The sequence below is a fragment of the Melanerpes formicivorus genome, unplaced genomic scaffold, assembly GCF_026170545.1.
Source record: "Melanerpes formicivorus ecotype bairdi unplaced genomic scaffold, bMelFor1.0.p_v2 SCAF_40, whole genome shotgun sequence".
NCBI classification, from domain to species: Eukaryota; Metazoa; Chordata; class Aves; order Piciformes; family Picidae; genus Melanerpes; species Melanerpes formicivorus.
The window spans coordinates 5,662,798-5,682,291 of record NW_027142392.1 but is presented as its reverse complement, the minus strand read 5'-3'; the positions used below and the strand labels follow the sequence as shown (position 1 = coordinate 5,682,291).

At 45.4% G+C, this 19,494-nt stretch overlaps 1 protein-coding gene across 1 annotated transcript in view; it reads left to right on the top strand.

The window, feature by feature from the left end:
* Positions 1-1,213: 1,213 nt before the first annotated feature.
* DEPTOR (DEP domain containing MTOR interacting protein) overlaps positions 1,214-19,494 on the top strand; it is a 77,115-nt gene continuing 58,834 nt past the window's right edge. Inside the window, exons 1-2 of the mRNA XM_068158636.1 lie at positions 1,214-1,473; positions 1,648-1,743. Coding sequence (XP_068014737.1) covers positions 1,658-1,743 — 86 coding nt within the window. The 5' untranslated portion in view covers positions 1,214-1,473; positions 1,648-1,657. The remainder of the gene's footprint in view (positions 1,474-1,647; positions 1,744-19,494) is intronic.

Genomic DNA, 19,494 nt, shown 5'->3' with positions numbered 1-19,494 from the left:
GAATTTATAGCAAGCTCAAGCCATAGCATTTACAGTCCTAAACTGTCTTCTCTCCCTGGCCCATTCAGCAAATGAAATGAAGACAGATGCCATTTTTTAACTTTTGCCATCCCTGGACTCCTAATGTTGAGTTCCTGCAAAAGTACTCTTTAAAATTACTACACTGGTTTGAACCAAAGGCCCATCTAGTCCAGTGTTCAACTTTGTGGCTATAAACAGATGCTTAGGGAACAGCAGGGAAAGCATATATGAAATGTCTCACAAGTGCTTGCCTAGCTTCCAATTATTTTTAGAACAGAGAATTTCCTGAGCTGGATGTGGCTGCTGTCTGCTTAGTAACCCTCAGTAGATTTCTTTTCCAAGTACTTGTCCATTTTTTCCTTGACTCCAAGTCATTCTTTTACATCCAGAGCTTCCTTTGGTAATAAACATTGGGAGACTGCTATGGGCTGTGCAAAGAATGACCTTCTTAGTGTCTGCAGCCTAGTTTCTAACAGGTTCACTTGATTCCCTCATAGTTATTCTCTCAGTCCTGAAACTATCACAATATTGCAGACATTTCGGCATACGCAGTTTTCTGTACAGAGAGACTATGTACAGGCAGAAGTAAAGGCAATGAATAGGCAATCAAAGTATGTCATAATTGCATATTTGTAAATTAAACCCATGGTTGGACCACTGCAAAAGATGCCCCCTGGAATTTTTTTAAAAGGCTGGGAGTTTTTCCCCAAATGTTGACAAACAGTGCTCATGACCTTGCACTTCCCATTGCCAAGATTAAATCCTTCTCTGCCCTTTCAAGATTTCTGCATCTGCTGTCTCCTGGAGACAAAGAGGTGAGGTGTCCAGGGACCAGCGTCAGAAAATATCCCTGGGTAGCACAGAAGCAGACACCAGGACAGTGGGAAAGCAGCAGCAGCAGCAGTTTTTGAGGGAGAAAATCCGGATCAGTAATCTCCCTTTCTGCCCGCCCTCCCTCGCCTAACTCAGTTCTCCCCGGCCTGTGTGGCTCTGGTTAACCGCCGAGCGCAGCTCGAAGCGCCGGCAGCAGCATCCCACCCGCGCCGGTAGCCCGGAGCCCTCTGACGCACAGCCGCGCAGCCCCAGCGCACTTTCCCTTCGCTCAGTCCCGCGCTGGAGGGGGGCCGCGGGGACTTTGCACCGCGGGAAGAGTCCGTTCGCCACCACCTCCTGCCCCCCTCACAGCCTCCCCCACCCTAGGGCCGGCGACGAGGGGAGCTGCGGCCGGCGCTTGGCTCGCAGCCCCGCGGAGAGCTGGCCTCTTCCCGCGGGGGCAGGCAGAGCCGACCCTGCCGTGTGACAGCCGTGGGGGGACGCTGCTGTCTCGGCGAGCCGGGCTGCGGCTGCGGCGGCTGCAGCCATGTGTTTCTCCGCCTGCCTGTGACACAATAACACGGGAAGCGGGGAGTGGATCGAAGCCTGCCGTGGGGAAAAGTGACCTGCCCCGCTCAGGTGAGCCGAAGCGTGAGCGGAAGGCTGCCGGTGTCCCCTAACTCCAGCGCCAACCTCTGCACAGGGGCTGAGGCCGGGCGACAGGCGCCTCTGGGAGCAGCCAGCGCGAGCAGCGCGACAGGGGACGGCGGCGGGTCAGCGGTCCCCCATCACCCGGCGGTGCTGTGCCCACAGGCCGGCGGCGATGGAGGAGGGCATGAGCAGTATGCAGCAGAAAGCGGCGGAGCTGGAGCACATGGCCGAGGTCCTGCTCACCGGCGAGCAGCTCCGGTAAGCGGTGCCTTCCCTCTACGCTTCCTGGGACGCGTACCCGGCGGTCAGCGGCAGCAGCCCCCCTGAAGGCGGGAGGGGGCTCTGCGGGACGCTGGGCAAGGGTCTGTACCCTCGGGCTTTCCTTGCAGTGGAGCACCTGCCCTGCTTCCAGCGCTCCGGCCCCTCTTTCCGCAGCGAGGCGCAGGAAGCTGCGGGAGGTGTTAGCCGGCGCTGCGAGCCCACGGAGGTCGGTCACCGCCTCGGGGTCTTGTGCCCCGGGCTCCTTGGCTCCTCTGCGCGGGGTGGGAGGAGGCGTGGGGCAAGTGTGCGGGATCCCTGAAGGGACCAGGTAGTGCAGAAGGAGAGTTGGGTCTTTAAAGATTAAAAGAATCCCAAGCAAACCATAAGGCATCAAGAGTTTCAGCACTCCGGCGAAAAATAAGCAGAGCGCAGGGAACCTCTGCTGCCAGAACCCCCAGTGCTCCGGCTGCCGCATGGGCAGTGACCATGCCGAGGTGCACCGTCTTCGGAGGGCTTGTTTTTATTTTGCATCATCTGGTCCCAACATATGGAAGGGGATCCCTACTGTCAGTGCCAGCAGTAATTAACAGTTCTGTGTGACTGGAGTCGTGTGCAGTGCAGAAACCTTTAACAAAATTGCCTGAGTTAATTTTCAGTTTCTGTGATATTTAGTGTGTGATCTGCACCCGTACACTGCAGAAGAGAAAAAGTTTTAAGGCTTTCAGTTTGTTGGTGGAACAGCCTATGATTCGGGAAGAAAACTCCCAGTGTTATTATGTGTTATAAGTGTAACTAGAAGAAGGAGGTTGTGAAAATATTTTCCTAGTGGCTTTTGCTTGCATTTTCTTTGAATTTTTTGCTCAATTTGCAGACCGACATTGCAGCATGATAGAACTGTTGCGTGGTTTGGGAGGTGCCATCAGTGCTGCTAGTAACTAGACATTGTTACAGATTACATCCATGTGATAAGGACTACTGCCACCTTGTCATGCACACTAGTGATACCCATGTTTGGGGAGTAAACATTGGTTCCAGTATACATCAGTGTCTGCTCCAAGATTGAGATTCTCTTCAAGGTAGCCTGAAGTGAAACCTAGGGTGACAGGTTGTGCCAACACATGGGCTCTGCATGGTGGATTTTAGCATTTTAGTTGTTCATCCAAGTGCCTGATAAGAATCCTGCTGTACCTTTTATCTCACTAGAAGCTGAAGATTCGAAGATAATGCAAAATTTCTATAAAGGTAACATTAATCTTTTCATATACCTCAAAGTCCAATGTAAAAGCAAAAGCTTTGCAAGCTTCCCTTGAGAAGACTGAGGAAACTTCAAGAAACCTGGCTCCTAGAATGAGCTCATCACAATCAAGGATGACATTTATCATATTATTTATGGTGCTATCTTTTGGGCAGGTTGATCTACAGACACAGTTATTCCCTGTCCTGTGAAGTTGCCTATGGACATTCCTTTGCAAATCTGTAGAAGGTGGCCTAGATCTTCATGGACTGTGGTTTCACAAGCAACTCAGCCTGCATAATGTCTAGCTACTGCTGAAGGAGGAGATCTGCAGTCTCCCTGACCTTGTTCCTATACCCATTCCTGACTGTGTAGTCCCACTCACTCCCTCCTGCCTGTTTGTCTAACTTTTTCACCTTCCTGGGAGCAGACCCAATGTGGCAATCCAGTGGGTAGGTTAATTTTCAGAGATGCTTACTTCTAGAATCTGCAGAAGGTAAGTGGTGGAAATGTGGAACCAGAAGCAGGAGGAGGAGGTAGTGGAAAAGAAGTGAGATCTCTCATTTTGGCAGCAGTGAGCAGTTGGGTCAGCTAGAACCATCTTGTGAAACTGCACCCCAAAGCGTCTCTCTTCCCTCAGTTGTGGTGTTTGTTTGCTTGTTTTTGGGGTTGGTTGTTTTGGTTGTGGCTTTGTTTTGATTTTGTTAGCCTTGTTCTGTCGTGGTGTTGTGATTCTCTATGCAAAGGGTTAGTTTTCTTCAGCTTGCTGGACAATAAAGGCAGCAACAGATAGAAAACTGGCTGGTAGACAAGTTTTAGCCAATCCTGCATTTAAAGTTTCCCTTTTCCTGTTCGAGATAAGTGTGTAATTGTTAAAGCTAAATGAAAACATGAAGGGTTTTCAGGATCAAAGCCAGGCTATCTCAGCAGCCTTTGGGGCAGGCAAACAGATGATAGAATACCGGCACACACACGCACTCAAGGAACTGTACTGTACTCTATTCTTAGTGATGCTTACAAATGTAAGATAAGCCCCCAGTGGGAGTGATGCAGCCAGGCAGGTGATTATGTGTGTATTTGGGTGAAAGTGCATGCCAGCAAGATGAACACATAACTTGGGAGTGAAAGTGTAACGTGAAACTGTGAATTTGGTGTTGCTTACACAAACCAACCAAATGTAGGTATTTAAAGCACTCTTGTACTAGACCAAACAGCATGTGTGTCTAAACTCAAAATAATTATGAGAGCTGCTTGATGTAAATTCCTCACAAAGTTCTATTGGTTGTCTTGCCCCTGCCTCACACCTTGCCTCATAGGCCCAATGCCTGTGGCCTGTTTATTGCACATCTGTCCCGCTCTGGCAGGGATGTCCTCATGCAGTGAGAGCTGAAGTCATCTTAGCAGCAGCTTGGTGAGCCTAACTCTACACACTGACAGTGTTGGCAGTGTGGGTGGAAGCCTTGTGCCTCCATCCCGGGTAAATGGAAGCTGGGTGGTGGAGGGAGAGGAGAGGACCAAAGAGTTTTTCCTTTCTCCTTGTGACTGTCCCTTGATCACTTGTGATCTGTGTTTCTCCTTTACCGGGTCAGGAGCCTCTGCCCTGCTGTGTGGTATGTCAGCTGGCCCCTGGGGATCTGGCTGCTGGCACATGCTGGCACTGGGCCCACCAGCTTTTGTCATGAGCAGTCTGTGGGAGATAGGGCTGTGACACAAATCCTGCTGCATGGATGGGGGTGGTTTATGAAAAAAAAAACAAACAAACCCAAACAGGATCTTGAACTATATTTTAGTGGTAAATTATATTTTTTTTACATATAGTAGTGTCCTTTGCCTCTGTACCCAGTAGCTGGCTGAGTGAATACCTAACTTTCACTTTTGATTAATAGAGACACATTTTTTAAAGTGAGGAGAAGTAACACCAGGCACCAGTGAAGACTAGGGGTCGTCCTGCTGGAAAGCAGCTCCATGGAGAAAAACCATGGAGTCCTAGTGGAAAGCAAGTGTGTCCAGCAGGTCTAGGGAGGTTCTCCTCCTTCTCTACTCTGCCCTTGTGAGACCACACCTGGAATACTGTGTCCAGTTTTGGGCTCTCCAATTCAAGGGAGACAGGAATCTGCTGCAGAGAGTTCAACAGAGTGCTATGAGGATGGTTATGGGACCTGAACATTTCTCCTATGAAGAAAGACTGAGAGACCTGGGGCTGTTTAGTCTGGAGAAGGCTGAGAGGGTACCTTATCAACATCTATAAATCTCTGAGGGGTGCATGTCAAGATGAAGGTGTCAGTCTCTTTTCAGTGGTACCCAGTGATAAGACAAGGAACAACAGGTGCAAGCTAGAATGCAAGAGGTTCCACCTCAACACAAGGAGACACTTCTTTATGGTGAGGGCGTCAGAGCACTGGAACAGGCTGCCCAGAGAGGTTGTGGAGCCTCTTTCTCTGAAGACTTTCAAAACTCACCTGTATGCATTCCTGTGTAGCCTGACCTAGGTGTTTGGACTCGATGACCTCTAGAGGTCTCTTCCAGTCCCTAGCATTCGGTGATGCTGTGGCTTCTTGGTGAGACTTTAAATTGTCAGACTGACAGACATGAAACAAAGATCAAGATTTCATCAGTGTGGTACTTCAAGACAGACCCTTTGGTAGGTTCTTACTGCTATGCAGGAAACTAGGAAGAGGAAGGTGAGAACTGGGGTGAGCATGATTCAGCTGAAGGGTCTTCAGGCACCAAAATTTCACCTGGCATCAGGAAACCACTGGGACTATACATTTTGAAACTGCAATACAAGTCAAACCCAGTTTTCACTAGTCTACCAGGGGTTTCACTTCAGGAAGAGTATCACTTTAAGAAAGCTTCTTAATGTATTGGAGTGCATAACTTTCAGAGTCATTAACTTCTGAAGGTTGATAACACATACAGGTCCATACAAATAAATAGTTAACCTTTTTCAGGGTGGTAAGGTTCAAAAGTTAATTGTCACTCTGAAGTGCAAAGAACCCTGAGCACATAACAGTAAGAGTTTCTAGAGAAATTTGATCAAGAGAGCCTTAGCATTAATATATTGCTATAATACAGAAATGTCTTGCCCATATAGTTATGTAATTTATTAAATGCTGTCACTAGAGGTCACTTCCTCTCAAGTCAGGTGCTGAGTGATCTTCAGATGTTAGACAAATGTACAGCACATTTTTAGGGACAGAATTCCTTAAGACGATATTTTCTAATCTGCCTAAGCCAAAACATCATTGCATTTCCCCCTGAAGAGACAATGTGTTTTTCTGCCCCTTGTGCCCTGTTCTTGCAGCCTCCATAGTTCTTTACCAGTGATTTCATTTCCATTAGCCAGGAGCTGCTGATATGGCTCAAAATTAACCATGATAAAAATAGTTTTCAGTTTTCTTACCTGAGGAGTGGTCTTGCTGACCACTTTAGAGCCTCTAGGATGTAGGAGGCTGTATCATCAGATCTCTGTGGAACAGAAAGCTCCAGAATGGTTTGCCTAAAGTAATTTATTTTCATTAATTTGTTTTCCAAAATCAAGCAACTAAAAACTGTGAGGTTTCAACAGAGTAGTACAAGGCACTAGAAGAAAGTATCTCAAAGTGAAGATTGGTGGAGCTGCAGAATGAAGTGCTCTAAAATCAAGTTTCCCACTATGTCTACTCTAGCACTTTCAGTTACACATTTTAAGCAATATAAATGATTTTAGGTTTCATGAAAAGCATGTGTTTTTCAAACTGAAATGATTTTTTTCTTTTTAGAATCTTTTTAGAATCTTCCTGATGCGCCTTCTAATTTGTTTCAGTCTTACCTGTTTGTACTAATGTTAATGACATCAGGTACCCTATGTATATGAGGACAGACTGAAAGAGTTGGGGCTGTTTAGTCTGGAGAAGAGAAGGCTCTGAGGTGACCTAATTGTGGCCTTCCAGTATCTGAAGGGGGCCTAAAAGAAGGCTGGGGAGGGACTTCTCAGGATCTCAGGTAGTGATAGGACTAGGGGGAATGGAATGAAGCTGGAGGTGGGGAGATTCAGACTGGACGTGAGGAGGAAGTTCTTCACCATGAGAGTGGTGAAGCCCTGGAATGGGTTGTCCAGGGAGGTCCCGTCCCTGGAGGTGTTTAAGACCAGGCTGGATGAAGCTCTGGCCAGCCTGATCTAGAGTGGGGTGTCCCTGCCCATGGCAGGGGGATTGGAACTAGATGATCCTTGTGGTCCCTTCCAACCCTGACTGATACTATGATTCCTGGGCCAGGAGTTTCAATTTCTCATTGTCTTTCAGTGGCGTTCGTGGCTATTTAACATTTCTAGAAGTCAAGACATGAGGCTTCTGTTTGTTCAGTTCTTTCCTCTATGCTGTGACTTTTAATAGCAAGTCATTCCATCTGCAAGTAACTAACACATATGCAGACAGTGTTTGCTCCTTCTCTAGGTACACAAGAAGGCGGATGTCGTACGAGTGGTTTGTGCTGTATGTTTTAGCGTTCCATTCCAGATGGAATCAATCATTAACTTTTGTCTCAGGTTAGCAGAGACCAACGGACAAACAATGGATCCTGGATGTGTGTAGCATGTTCAGGAATATTTTTAATTTCTTTTACATTAGAGGAGCTGGCCATGAACAGGTGGAGAAGGGTGTTTTGATGTTGATGCTCTTGCAGGGAAGGCAGAATTAATGTGCCAAAAGCAATCTAGATTTGCTTTTCCTACATGATCCCTGATCCCATGGTGGGCAGTGGCCATAGGCTGGCACCAGAACAAAAAAGTCCTTATGCTGCATGTTATTATTATTTACTATTTACCCTAGTGATAGTGCATGGGAGTTTGAACTATTTATCAGGTCTCAGCAGGGGTAGGCACTGTATACTCTGAGTAAAAAAAAAAAAGCCCTTGCAACACAAATCTTGGCTGCAATTGCAGCAGCAGCAGACTCTGGATGGTGAGGGAGGATCTGTGTGAAGCTGCCAAACCTGGGGAACCAAAGTGGGACTCTCTAAGGACTGGGATTTCTGGTTTGAGATTTCAGATACTGAGCCAAGCAGTGATCCTGAAAACACAGAGAAAAGTATCTCCCGAGTGTGAAGAAGCAAGGATGATACTGTGTGTGCTGGGTTGAGCGGGGAGCTCTGAATACTGTGTTCAGGAGAGGATCTGCTCTCTTCTCCCTCCAAAGTCTCATCGGTATGCTGAGTCTGAAGCCATGAGCAAGGTCAGCTGGCTTTCACCATTGGATAATGGACAAGGACTAGGGAGAAATCAGTGCATCTTATTTTAATGGAGGTATTTCTTATCTCTCTAGACTCCAGTACTTTTTGGAAGTATACAACTTAGAGAATTTCTGTGCTTGCTGTGATGTAGAATTTAAGAATGTGAAGGATATTGTGCCAGCAGCACACCTTAGCTTCTTTGCAGTCCACCTAAGTTCTTGACATAGACTTCTTCAGCCCTGTCACTAGATGTCCAGGCACTGGGTCAGAAGGAACCCCTAGAGGTCATACAGACCCTCCACTTTTCTGTACTTCCCTTCCTTTGGACAGCTTAAGCATCTCTGGACCATTGCCATAAGGTGACCCACTCAGGAGAAGTGATCAGTAGGGGCTTTTGTATGGCTAATGTTTCATCTGGGTCAGTTTGTCCAAACCAATTTACCACATGACCATATAAAAGCTTTATTTGAAGAAGTATTGGAGGAGAAATGGGTGGTGGTTTACCCTACGTCACTGAACTACAGTTTAGGGCTGTGGATTTCTGATACAGCAATCTGACTGCAGGCTGCCACTGCCCTGCTCTTATCGCTCCCCTTGCACAGTTCACTGGTGTTCATCTGGGATCAGAAGTTCAGAGAATGAAAGCAGCTGAAAAGTTCAACTTTCTAAACAGGGTCAGCATGAGGTCAAACCAGTGCTAGCATGGGGCTGAGGGTGCTGGCAGAAACACATGGTCAAGTATGGAGAGAGGGAATGGTGGCAGCAGCCACTGCTGGGTTTTGCTTGACCACCCCCTTAGTGCTTACTTGCCTAAGCTCAACATGGGTCAAACATTGCTGGATTCCCATTAAAAAATTTCAGACTCCAGTAGAAGACAAGGCTGTAAGAAATCTTGTTTAGTTTAAAAGCCCAATGTTTGCAATTTGCTTAGATTATTTCTCTTTCAAGGTTTTTATCTTTGCTACATCACTCTTGTCATGGTTTTGTGCATGACTAGAGATAAATATTGACATTTTATATGTTATGACACTTGTACTATGTAATTTATATGACCAGAACATCACAGCACTACTTCAGAATGCAACTCCCTGTCTTAATTATCAGCCCTATAATTTTACAGTCTTCATGGTTTGCTTCTTAACAGTGTCTCAATCTAGCAAAAGCATTCAGATCTCAAAGGTGCATTTAGAGATAATTAAAAAAATGTGCTTGATTGGGTTTGCTAATTCAGAGCAAATATGGAAGCTGGTTTTCACATAACAAGGCCATAATCCTACATTTCCTTGCAATTGTGTGGGTGATTACACGGGCTACCACAGTTGTTTGACAGGGGTTTGCAGGCAGAAGAGAATTTTCTGGTTTCTGTGAGGAGCCAGGGGATTGTAGGTCATGTTGTGGCTTTTACAGCAGCCCTGAGCCCATGTGTCTAAACTGCTGCTGCAGAAAAGGGCAGCCCAAATCCCTTAAAAAAACCCTCCTGTTGCTTGGCCTGGTGCACCTGCATTGGTGTGCATTTGACACGAGGGTGACAGCCAGGTTACCACTGTGTCAGACAATCACCAATGACAGTACAAGGGATAAGATGAGCTGGCCTGCAGTCAGGGGGCAAGGAGCTCCACAGAACCACCTTTTACTAGGGTATGTCATGGTGAGATTGACATGCTGGAGAAAGCCCCAAAGAGGCTGTCAGGATAGGGATGGACTGGAGCACATGGTGTACAAGGAGATGCTGAGGGCTGCATCTGCTCAGCCTAGAGGAGGGAAGGCTCAGGGACATCCTACTGCAATCTGCAACTACCTATATGAGAAGGTGTACGGTGATGGAGAGAGTTTTCTCCAAGGTGCACAGAGATAGGACAAGAGACAGTGGGCAAAATTTGCAAGGGAATTACTAATTACATGTTTGAAAAGAATTATTCACTGTGAGGACAAGTAAAAAGTTGGAATAGATGCCCAGGAAAGCTTGGAGGTATTAAAATCGTGCCTTTACATGACCCTGAGCAACTTGTACTGAAGCATCTGAACATGCTCATAGGTTTGACCAGATGAGCTCCAGAGGTCACTTCCAATCCAAATTACTCTGTATTTCATGAAGACCCACTGTGATGTGCCTTTAAGCTGTAGTGTCTTTAAGTTTTAGTGGCTGATGTTATCAGCATTTTTGTTACCAACTGACAACCAGAGATTATTATCCACTCAGTTTCATTGGTGGGAGGGCTTGTGGGTGTACTTCCTAAGCCATTCCAGTGCAGAATCAGCTGGGTTAGTTTGTACAATGGATGCAGTGCTTGACAGCATAACTCCTTTCACACTGTCCAGCTCTCCAAGCAAATTCAAAGATGAGAAATATATCAATTTCCAAATTAAAGTCCAAGAGCTTTGGAAATATCCATTTCAGCTAAGAATTTTTATGAAGGTGTGAAAGTCAGAACCTGATTGCCTAAGTGCTTAACTTGATCTTAAGTCAGGCTAGGTTTTTACAAGATCCTGTGAGGTTCAGAAGATGCCAGTATTTCAAATCTTTCCACCACCAAGAGAACTTTTCAGGTGTCTATGAAGTTTATCTGTAGATACATTTCATAAGAACGTAGGGGACAGAAACCAAAGTGAGCATACTGAGGAGTTACTGGGTTTATGTCAGTCTTTGCAGGATGAGAACAGAGAAAAGATTGGGGGCAGTGTATGGAGTAGCCCATGGTGTGAGGCCAGTAGTTCATTGTAGTGCCCCCGTCCCTGGGGGAGTTTAAGAGCAGGCTGGATGAGGCTCTGGGCAGCCTGATCTAGTGTAGGGTGTCCCTGCCCATGGCAGGGGGGTTGGAACTAGATGATCCTTGTGGTCCCTTCCAACCCTGAATGAAACTATGAAATTCCACTGGCTTATGTTGTGCTGACATTGCAAGAGGAAAAGGAACTTCATGGCAAACCACCTGCTCCCCCATTCTCTGCCTGCCTGGCAATACCAGGAACTTGCTGAGTGTGCTCATATGGTACACAAAGGACCCAGTTTGGGAGGTTTGTTGTGCCCATAAATTCCATAGTTCCACAGGTCCAACTTTGCTTGTGGAAAGTGGATTTTCAGTCCTGTGTTGAGGAAATGAGGTACTAGAACTGTTAACACTTTTCTTCCTATGGAGGAGTGCATCTCATCCCGTAGTCCATTTGGAAGGTGATGAGATAAATTCCCTTGCCTTTACAGATGCAGATGAAGGCATGACTAAATCAGCCATGTGCCCACCTTTTAAAAGTGATAATATTTCTTCCAATATGCACAAAACAATGAGAGCTGTTGCTTTCTCTGTATGCTGTTCAGGAGGAGACTTGATAGGGTGCTTGGTTGCACGGTTTAGTTGATTAGGTGGTGTTGAATGATAGGTTGGACACGATGATCTTGAAGGTCTCTTCCAACCTGGTCTACTCCTCCTCTCCTCTCCTCTCCTCTCCTCTCCTCTCCTCTCCTCTCCTCTCCTCTCCTCTCCTCTCCTCTCCTCTCCTCTCCTCTCCTCTCCTCTCCTCTCCTCTCCTCTCCTCTCCTCTCCTCTCCTCTCCTCTCCTCTCCTCTCCTCTCCTCTCCTCTCCTCTCCTCTCCTCTCCTCTCCTCTCCTCTCCTTGAGTCTCCTCTCCTTGAGTCTCCTCTCCTTGAGTCTCCTCTCCTTGAGTCTCCTCTCCTCTCCTCTCCTTGAGTCTCCTCTCCTTGAGTCTCCTCTCCTTGAGTCTCCTCTCCTTGAGTCTCCTCTCCTCTCCTCTCCTTGAGTCTCCTCTCCTTGAGTCTCCTCTCCTCTCCTCTCCTCTCCTCTCCTTGAGTCTCCTCTCCTCTCCTCTCCTCTCCTCTCCTCTCCTCTCCTCTCCTCTCCTCTCCTCTCCTCTCCTCTCCTCTCCTCTCCTCTCCTCTCCTCTCCTCTCCTCTCCTCTCCTCTCCTCTCCTCTCCTCTCCTCTCCTTTCCTCTCCTCTCCTCTCCTCTCCTCTCCTCTCCTCTCCTCTCCTCTCCTCTCCTTGAGTCTCCTCTCCTTGAGTCTCCTCTCCTCTCCTTGAGTCTCCTCTCCTCTCCTCTCCTCTCCTCTCCTCTCCTCTCCTCTCCTCTCCTCTCCTCTCCTCTCCTCTCCTCTCCTCTCCTCTCCTCTCCTCTCCTCTCCTCTCCTCTCCTTGAGTCTCCTCTCCTTGAGTCTCCTCTCCTCTCCTTGAGTCTCCTTGAGTCTCCTCTCCTTGAGTCTCCTTGAGTCTCCTCTCCTTGAGTCTCCTCTCCTCTCCTTGAGTCTCCTCTCCTCTCCTCTCCTCTCCTCTCCTTGAGTCTCCTCTCCTCTCCTCTCCTCTCCTCTCCTCTCCTCTCCTCTCCTCTCCTCTCCTCTCCTCTCCTCTCCTCTCCTCTCCTCTCCTCTCCTCTCCTCTCCTCTCCTCTCCTCTCCTCTCCTCTCCTCTCCTCTCCTCTCCTTGAGTCTCCTCTCCTTGAGTCTCCTCTCCTCTCCTTGAGTCTCCTCTCCTCTCCTTGAGTCTCCTCTCCTCTCCTCTCCTTGAGTCTCCTCTCCTCTCCTCTCCTTGAGTCTCCTCTCCCGCTTTTATCACAATGCTTCAAGGCCTAGAACCTTTAAAAACATTTCATAATGGGAAAAACCCAGTCATTTTAGGTTTCTATGAAGTGGTGGCTTTTCCAAGTGCTATACTTTGGGCCTGCTGCAATGAGTGAGACAGTGGTGGTTAAAAGATAATTGCTTGCATTCACTTCGCTTAGCTACAGAGGAGCCAGAGCAGCTTCCAAATGAATATATTAAGAACTTCATGTGCCCTTTTTTGTTAAATCTGTAAATTAGCACCAGCTGAAACAGTGCATCCTACATAATTTCACATGAATTATGTTTGTATTCTGTGTTGATTTCTGATGAATATGGAATGTCTGAGTTTGAGGCCAGTAGTAATGGTACTCTTGGGAAACACTGAGACAAAGGAGGGAGAAAAAAGGATTGCATAAACTTTTTAGGACAAGCATGATAATAAACACAGAAGAATTTATTTGAATGTATAGTGGCTAAGGAAAATTTCTGTGGACTTGAATTTGTGACATTTTACTTGCAGGCTGAAGACTTAGCACACACATCTTTTCATGTAAAATACCAGTATTCCACCTCAGAAAATGATAGAAAAAATGTGCAGGAAAGTGTTGGCCACTTGATCAATGGTTTCATGTCGTCAGTGGCTATGAGCTTTTTTGCCGTTTCAGCAGTTCACACAAGCACATCCTGCTTCCATGTGGAGTGGCATCTTGTTAAGCATTAAGAAAATTATGTAGTTACATTCAAATGAAGACCTAATTGGCACTGTTTGTATTGTGCTTTGGTAGCCAGAGCTCACCAAAAGGACTAAACCTTGGTGTGGTTTTTAGCATGCCTCCACATGTCTGGGTAGCTACAAGAAATGCACATGGTCCATCCGCTCAGCCCTGGTTATTGACACCATCTAAGGTGCAACCATACCTATGCTCCTGCAGATCCTCCCTTTCTTCAGGACAGGTGATGTCAAGGCTTGTCTTGAGCCAGTGAATTAGATTTGGGATTAACACATGGTGTTGGGTCATTTATGCTGATGGTAGGTGAATATCTGAGTCAGTGTAAAGGGCACAGTGCTCGGCCCTAACCTCTCACCTCCTATTCTCCTGTTGTCCATCTAAAGCCTATCCCTAACTGTTTGTGCAACATGTGTTTTGGATTCAGGTTCAGGCCTGACCCAGAGTTTGGAGTATGTTGTAGACATGACCATATTGTTGTCTATCAGCATTCAGGTGCGGCTGATGGCATATGTAAAGCCGATGCCGTTACTTGGTGGATAAGGTTCACGCTACATGTTCTGAGTTATTAAAGTAATAAGAGGTCACATTTTGAACTTACTGCCAGGGCACATACATGTGTGTTTACTGACCTTTCTGCATGCCTGAAGAGAGAATTTTGCCTAGATTGAGATACAGCAAACACATGGCCCAGCAATGGGAGCAAGCTGTTCAGCAGAGCTTTTCTGGAGTCACTATTGGTTTGTTACTTTATAGGAAATTTTCCATTTAATCTTAAGAGCAGAGGAAGAACACTTCTGTAATATTTATCTTTTTGAAGCTCATCTACTTGTGAACATTTAACAAGGCCTAATCAAACAAGACAAGATCCTTGATAGCATCCTGACAGAAGGAGCTATTCATAACAAGTGGTTATGCAGCAGCTGTGTATCTGTTCATATAATTTGCCAGATGTAGAAAAATGCTGAGCTCATCTAAAGAAACCATCTCCAGGCTAGATTTTTTTGCAAAAGTAAAGTTCTTGAAATAGAATTAGTCTCAAACTAGGATTTTTTAGTACGTTTTCCTTAATGCTGAGGTTCTTCATTAGACTGCCAGAATTTAAGCAGTGAGTAACTTCATGTTGTTGAGTAATGCCCTTAAACTCATATATCATAATTCTTCACATTATGTGTTTGTATGATCTAGATGAAGAAAGAGATTTAAAGCAGATAGGACATTTATTTATCATTAAAACATTGGTGTCAGAGAGAGATCCTTTCTATGTTGAAAAACCAAGTACAATAGTGTTATGTTGGAGAACTGTTGAGTAAAATCATTATTACCACTTGGCATAGGTGCGTTTGGAACTCCTTCAGTGTAGTTTGGAGCAATCAAGACATCTTCCATTTTTTCTCTGTAGATGGTGATTCATTTCTTCTTTTTCATTGTGCACATGCAGTGAATACATAGAATATACATAGAATAAACCAGGTTGGAAGAGACCTCCAAGATCATTGTGTCCAACCCATCAACCAATCCAACCCACCTAAACAGCTCAACCATGGCACCAAGCACCCCATCAAGTCTCCTCCTGAACACCTCCAATGATGGAGACTCCACCACCTCCCCGGGCAGCCCATTCCAATGGGCAATCACTCTCTCTGTATAGAACTTCTTCCTAACATCCAACCTAAACCTCCCCTGGTGCAGCCTGAGACTGTGTCCTCTTGTTCTGGTACTGGCTGCCTGGGAGAAGAGACCAACATCTGCCTGTCTACAACCTCCCTTCAGGTAGTTGTGGAGAGTGATAAGGTCACCCCTGAGTCTCCTCCTCTCCAGGCTAAGCAACCACAGCTCCCTCAGCCTCTCCTCATAGGGCTTGTGTTCCAAACCCCTCACCATCTTCATTGCCCTTCTCTGGACTCGTTCCAGCAAGTCAACATCCCTCCTAAACTGAGGGGTCCAGAACTGAAACCTCATTGGTTGGTACAGGTTTCTCTTCAAGAGAAACATATTAATGAGCATAATGTTAATTAAGATTATACAGATTTGTTGCTTTCAGCTTATATTTTACACTCAAAACAATGTTTTTATTAAGCAAACAGGACAACTTAAGAGAACTGCAAAAGCATGAGTCTGTTCAGGCTATACTTTGATAATTACTCTTTATTATTTCAATAAATACTTCTGTTTAAATACAACATGCCACTATGTTCAGTTAGACAAATTCCAAGCTTGATAAGACCAGAGTGATGATGACTGTATAGTCAGGTTCTCTGTAGTAGCCTCACAAGCTCTCAAATGGGTGGCTGGAGGTTCCTACAAACTGGGTGATTTGGGTCTCAGCAGAATGAGTGGGTGTTGCACATGGAGGCAGGAAAGCCAACTACAGGCATGTAGAGGCTTCACCCAAAGGTAAAATGCAGTGTTGGGCTGTGGAGCTGGCAGGCAGATCTTCTGCCATTGCAGCTGCTCCTGGCTTCTCTGCTTAAATTTAGCAAGTATGTAGACTGGACCCTTGGCCTCTGTGCATGCTGCTGGCCTACCGATGAGGTTTCCTTACAGCGTTCCCCAACCATTTTTGGACACAGTTGTATGTCACAAAGGTCATAGAATTTTCTTCAGACATTGGAGGAAAAAGTTAATGTTGACTGTACAATCAGCTTGTACTTTTCTTGCCCTCTGCTTTTAACTCACCTGAGAAATTCTAGATGACAGTTCTGTTCCTTTCATTTTTTTCTCTTTGAATGAGGCTAGACTCCCAAGCTAGTATCTTTCTGTCTTTGCTCATTAGACTGGCTCATCATTTGTCACACCAGCCTAGTGCTGCTTCATTGTTTCTACTTGGACGAGCGTGGCATGAGCAAGACACAACATTTAGATGGTATCCTGTAGTATCATCTACAATGGCATGAACATCTGGATTAACCATAATTTGTGGAAACATCTCACTTGTATGGTCTCAGCCTGTTGGTAGCCTGCAGTTAGTGGAAGCTTAGCTACTGCATAATCAGCTATTTCTTACTCTCTTTCAGCCTCCAAGTTCTCAGCTTTCAGCAGAGCATTTTGTTGTTCACATCCTTCCATTTTATAGTCTTACCTATTTCTCTGTTTCTTATTTCTGTACTCTGAAGGTCATCCACTAGCAATTTAATCACCTTTAGGTGATGCAATCAAATGGGTCATTACTTTCAGTGTTTGAAAATTTGCATCAGGTCTAGTTCTGGTTTATAGTTTAGTGATCAAACACTGGAGTTCAATATGCTTCTGGAAGACAGTGAAAAGAACTCCCTTGAATCAGGTTTTTGCCAGCATAACATTCTGCGTGTTGTACTATTGCCAAACACAGAGGATGAAAAAAAGCCACATGTATTAGAGCCAAAATATGGCAGGGTTATTTTTTTTTGTTTTAAGGAATTCAATACAAAGTGCCTTTTGTGGTGATTATTTTTTTGAACTCACTGCTTTCACATGACAAAAAGAGGGAAGCTGTTCATCTAGAATGGGAAGAGATAAACAAAACATGATGTATTTAATAGGGCTTACTACATATTGAAAGAATATTGCATCTATACTCTTTTTGTTGGCAGTGTATAAGGTCTGGAATCATAGCCTCAATATAAGGTCTGGTTTGTTTACAACAGTACATAGCACTCTGTATTTTATTACTCATTTTATTACCTGTCAGGTACTGGCCTATTTGTGCTTAATGATGCTCTTGATTACACAGCACAGTAATTGGTTAAGAGTTTTGTGCAGAGATGGGAAACAGTTGCTAAAAGCAATTGAGATATTACAGCAGTATGATGTATTGTTAATGATGAAGGTAGAAATTTCTTCTCTTACATTCAGCAGGTTGACAAGGACTGCTGAAAGGAGCCCAAACAGTGGGTGCCTTTCTGAGGGGCATAAAATGCCAGGTAGATCTGCAGGTCTGGCATGCTCAGGCTGAGAGCAGCCAGGCCTGAAAGGACTTTGAGATCATGGGTGACCCAAAGCCATAAAACGTCTCAGTGAAACTATTTGTCACTCATTGACAGGGTGAGAAAAATATCACAACTGCACTTGAGATAAGGCTCTTAGCTAATACCAGTTCTGTGGGTTTCTTACGTTACCTCTGCGAGATAATGATGCCTTTTACTGTTTGCAGTGCAAACCTGTTCAGTACTGTGGTGCTTTCTGGGTGTTGTGGAGTTGGTCTTCTCCATATGCAATGGGAGATGAGTGGGTGGCCTCCTCGTTTCTCAGAAGGTCAGAAACTTGCTGCGTGCAGTGCAAGGGCATAACAAGGTCATATGCGGCTTTTCCCCGTGCATCAGTGTAAAAGAGATGGAAGCCTTGGTGAATAAGGGACCTCAGCCTGGAGCTTTTTATGGCTTCCCTACCCACTTGGGAATGCAGTACGCATCCAAGAGAGTGGTTGTCATGCAGCAGGGCTTTCTGGCACAGCCACTTGTGTTCTTGCTACAGTCCCTCTTCCTGGCTCCAGTGATGTAGATCTGTAGTCCAGCATCCTATTCCCCTGTTTCCAGTCTGTCTCTCCAGGTTCCTGAATTACAGTGCTAGCAGAAAGAGATGTATCAATGGGACTTGGGCTGTTGGACCTATATTTGCCCTGTTTAACCTTTCACTTCTTCCAGCCATGTTACCAAGATAACAGCTCTGCATTCCCTGACACAAATGTCACTGATTTTCACTGGCCTCCCCTAAGAGTCACACTGTTCCTTCCTCAGTTTTTTGCATGTAAAAGACTCCCTTTATTGAGAGTGATTTTCAGCATAAGTCCATGAGAGTTGGTAAGCTTTTGGCTACTGTGCTAATCCAGTCAAGTGATGGCTGTAACAGTTGTCCTGTGGTTTCTGGTCTGTATCTTGAAATTTTGGGGCTTTATGGTAGAAGTCTTCAGTTTCGATTTGGAAAGACATCCCCAAGAAAATTAGTCCCCACAGTACTTACTGATTTAGCAAGCCTAAGAATATCCTTGTAATTCTTACACAGGAAAATGATAAGGGAAGATGGCTTGCTCTTCAGTGAAAATACATTGGTTCTTTTGGAAAGAACACAGACCTTGACACCTGAGTGTGTGTCCCATGTGTGCATCTCAGCTCTTCCATACACAAGCGAGAAGCACAGTTCTAATTGACTTCCTTATTAAGGAGGAAATCTGCGAGTTGCTGAGTTCTAACAGCTTCAGCCCAGGAAACAAGCAACTGGAGCAGGGCAGGCAGACTTCCACTTTCTTTATGACTAGGAGAAATAATAACTTGCCTGTATTTTGTGGTTTAGTCTTTATAAAGCCTGCTTTTATGCTTTCCAGCGTGAGGGAAGCTCTCCAGATTCAAGTAAGCAGGCAGTTGGAATTATTATTCATGCTTCTAAACATTTTCATTAAAAGTGAAATCAAAGTAAAATGGCTTTGCAGGCAGGGAGGTACTTCACAGCTTTCTGTGGACATGAGAAAGTGCTGTAAGATCTGTAACATTGCAAGATACTGAGGTTTTCTTCTTGAGAGGTGAACAAATGCTGGTCTGATTTGGTGATACTGTTAGTCTACCCTCCACATGAGGGTATATCACAGCCAAAAGAGTGGAGTCAGCAGTCCACTACACATGTTCTTTCCCTCCCAAGGTCAAACCCTAGAAAATTACCAACATAAGCATTCCAAAATTCAATATAGAAGTTATCTGAGGATCCTACTTACATTCACTGTTTTACTAGGTCAACAACATTGTGTTGTGTTGGTTTATGTGAAGATTTGATAAAGGCTCAGATTAGACACCTTTGAGGTTTAAATATTGAATTGCCATTTTTTACAACTGGCCTCTAGTTTTGTGGCAGATCAATATTAACACACAGGTCTGATTTCCTCTGCAATCTGCAGTTACTCACCAGGGAGGCTGTGAGCCTGAATTTCTGGGCTGAAAGGGTGTGTCCAAAAAAAATGTCATTTTGCTTTGATGCCTATGGGTCCATCCCTTAGAACTCCTGTTGGTGTTATTGGGGTGTAATGAGTATTGAGGATGTCTCTGTGCAGTCTTGGTTGCAGACTTA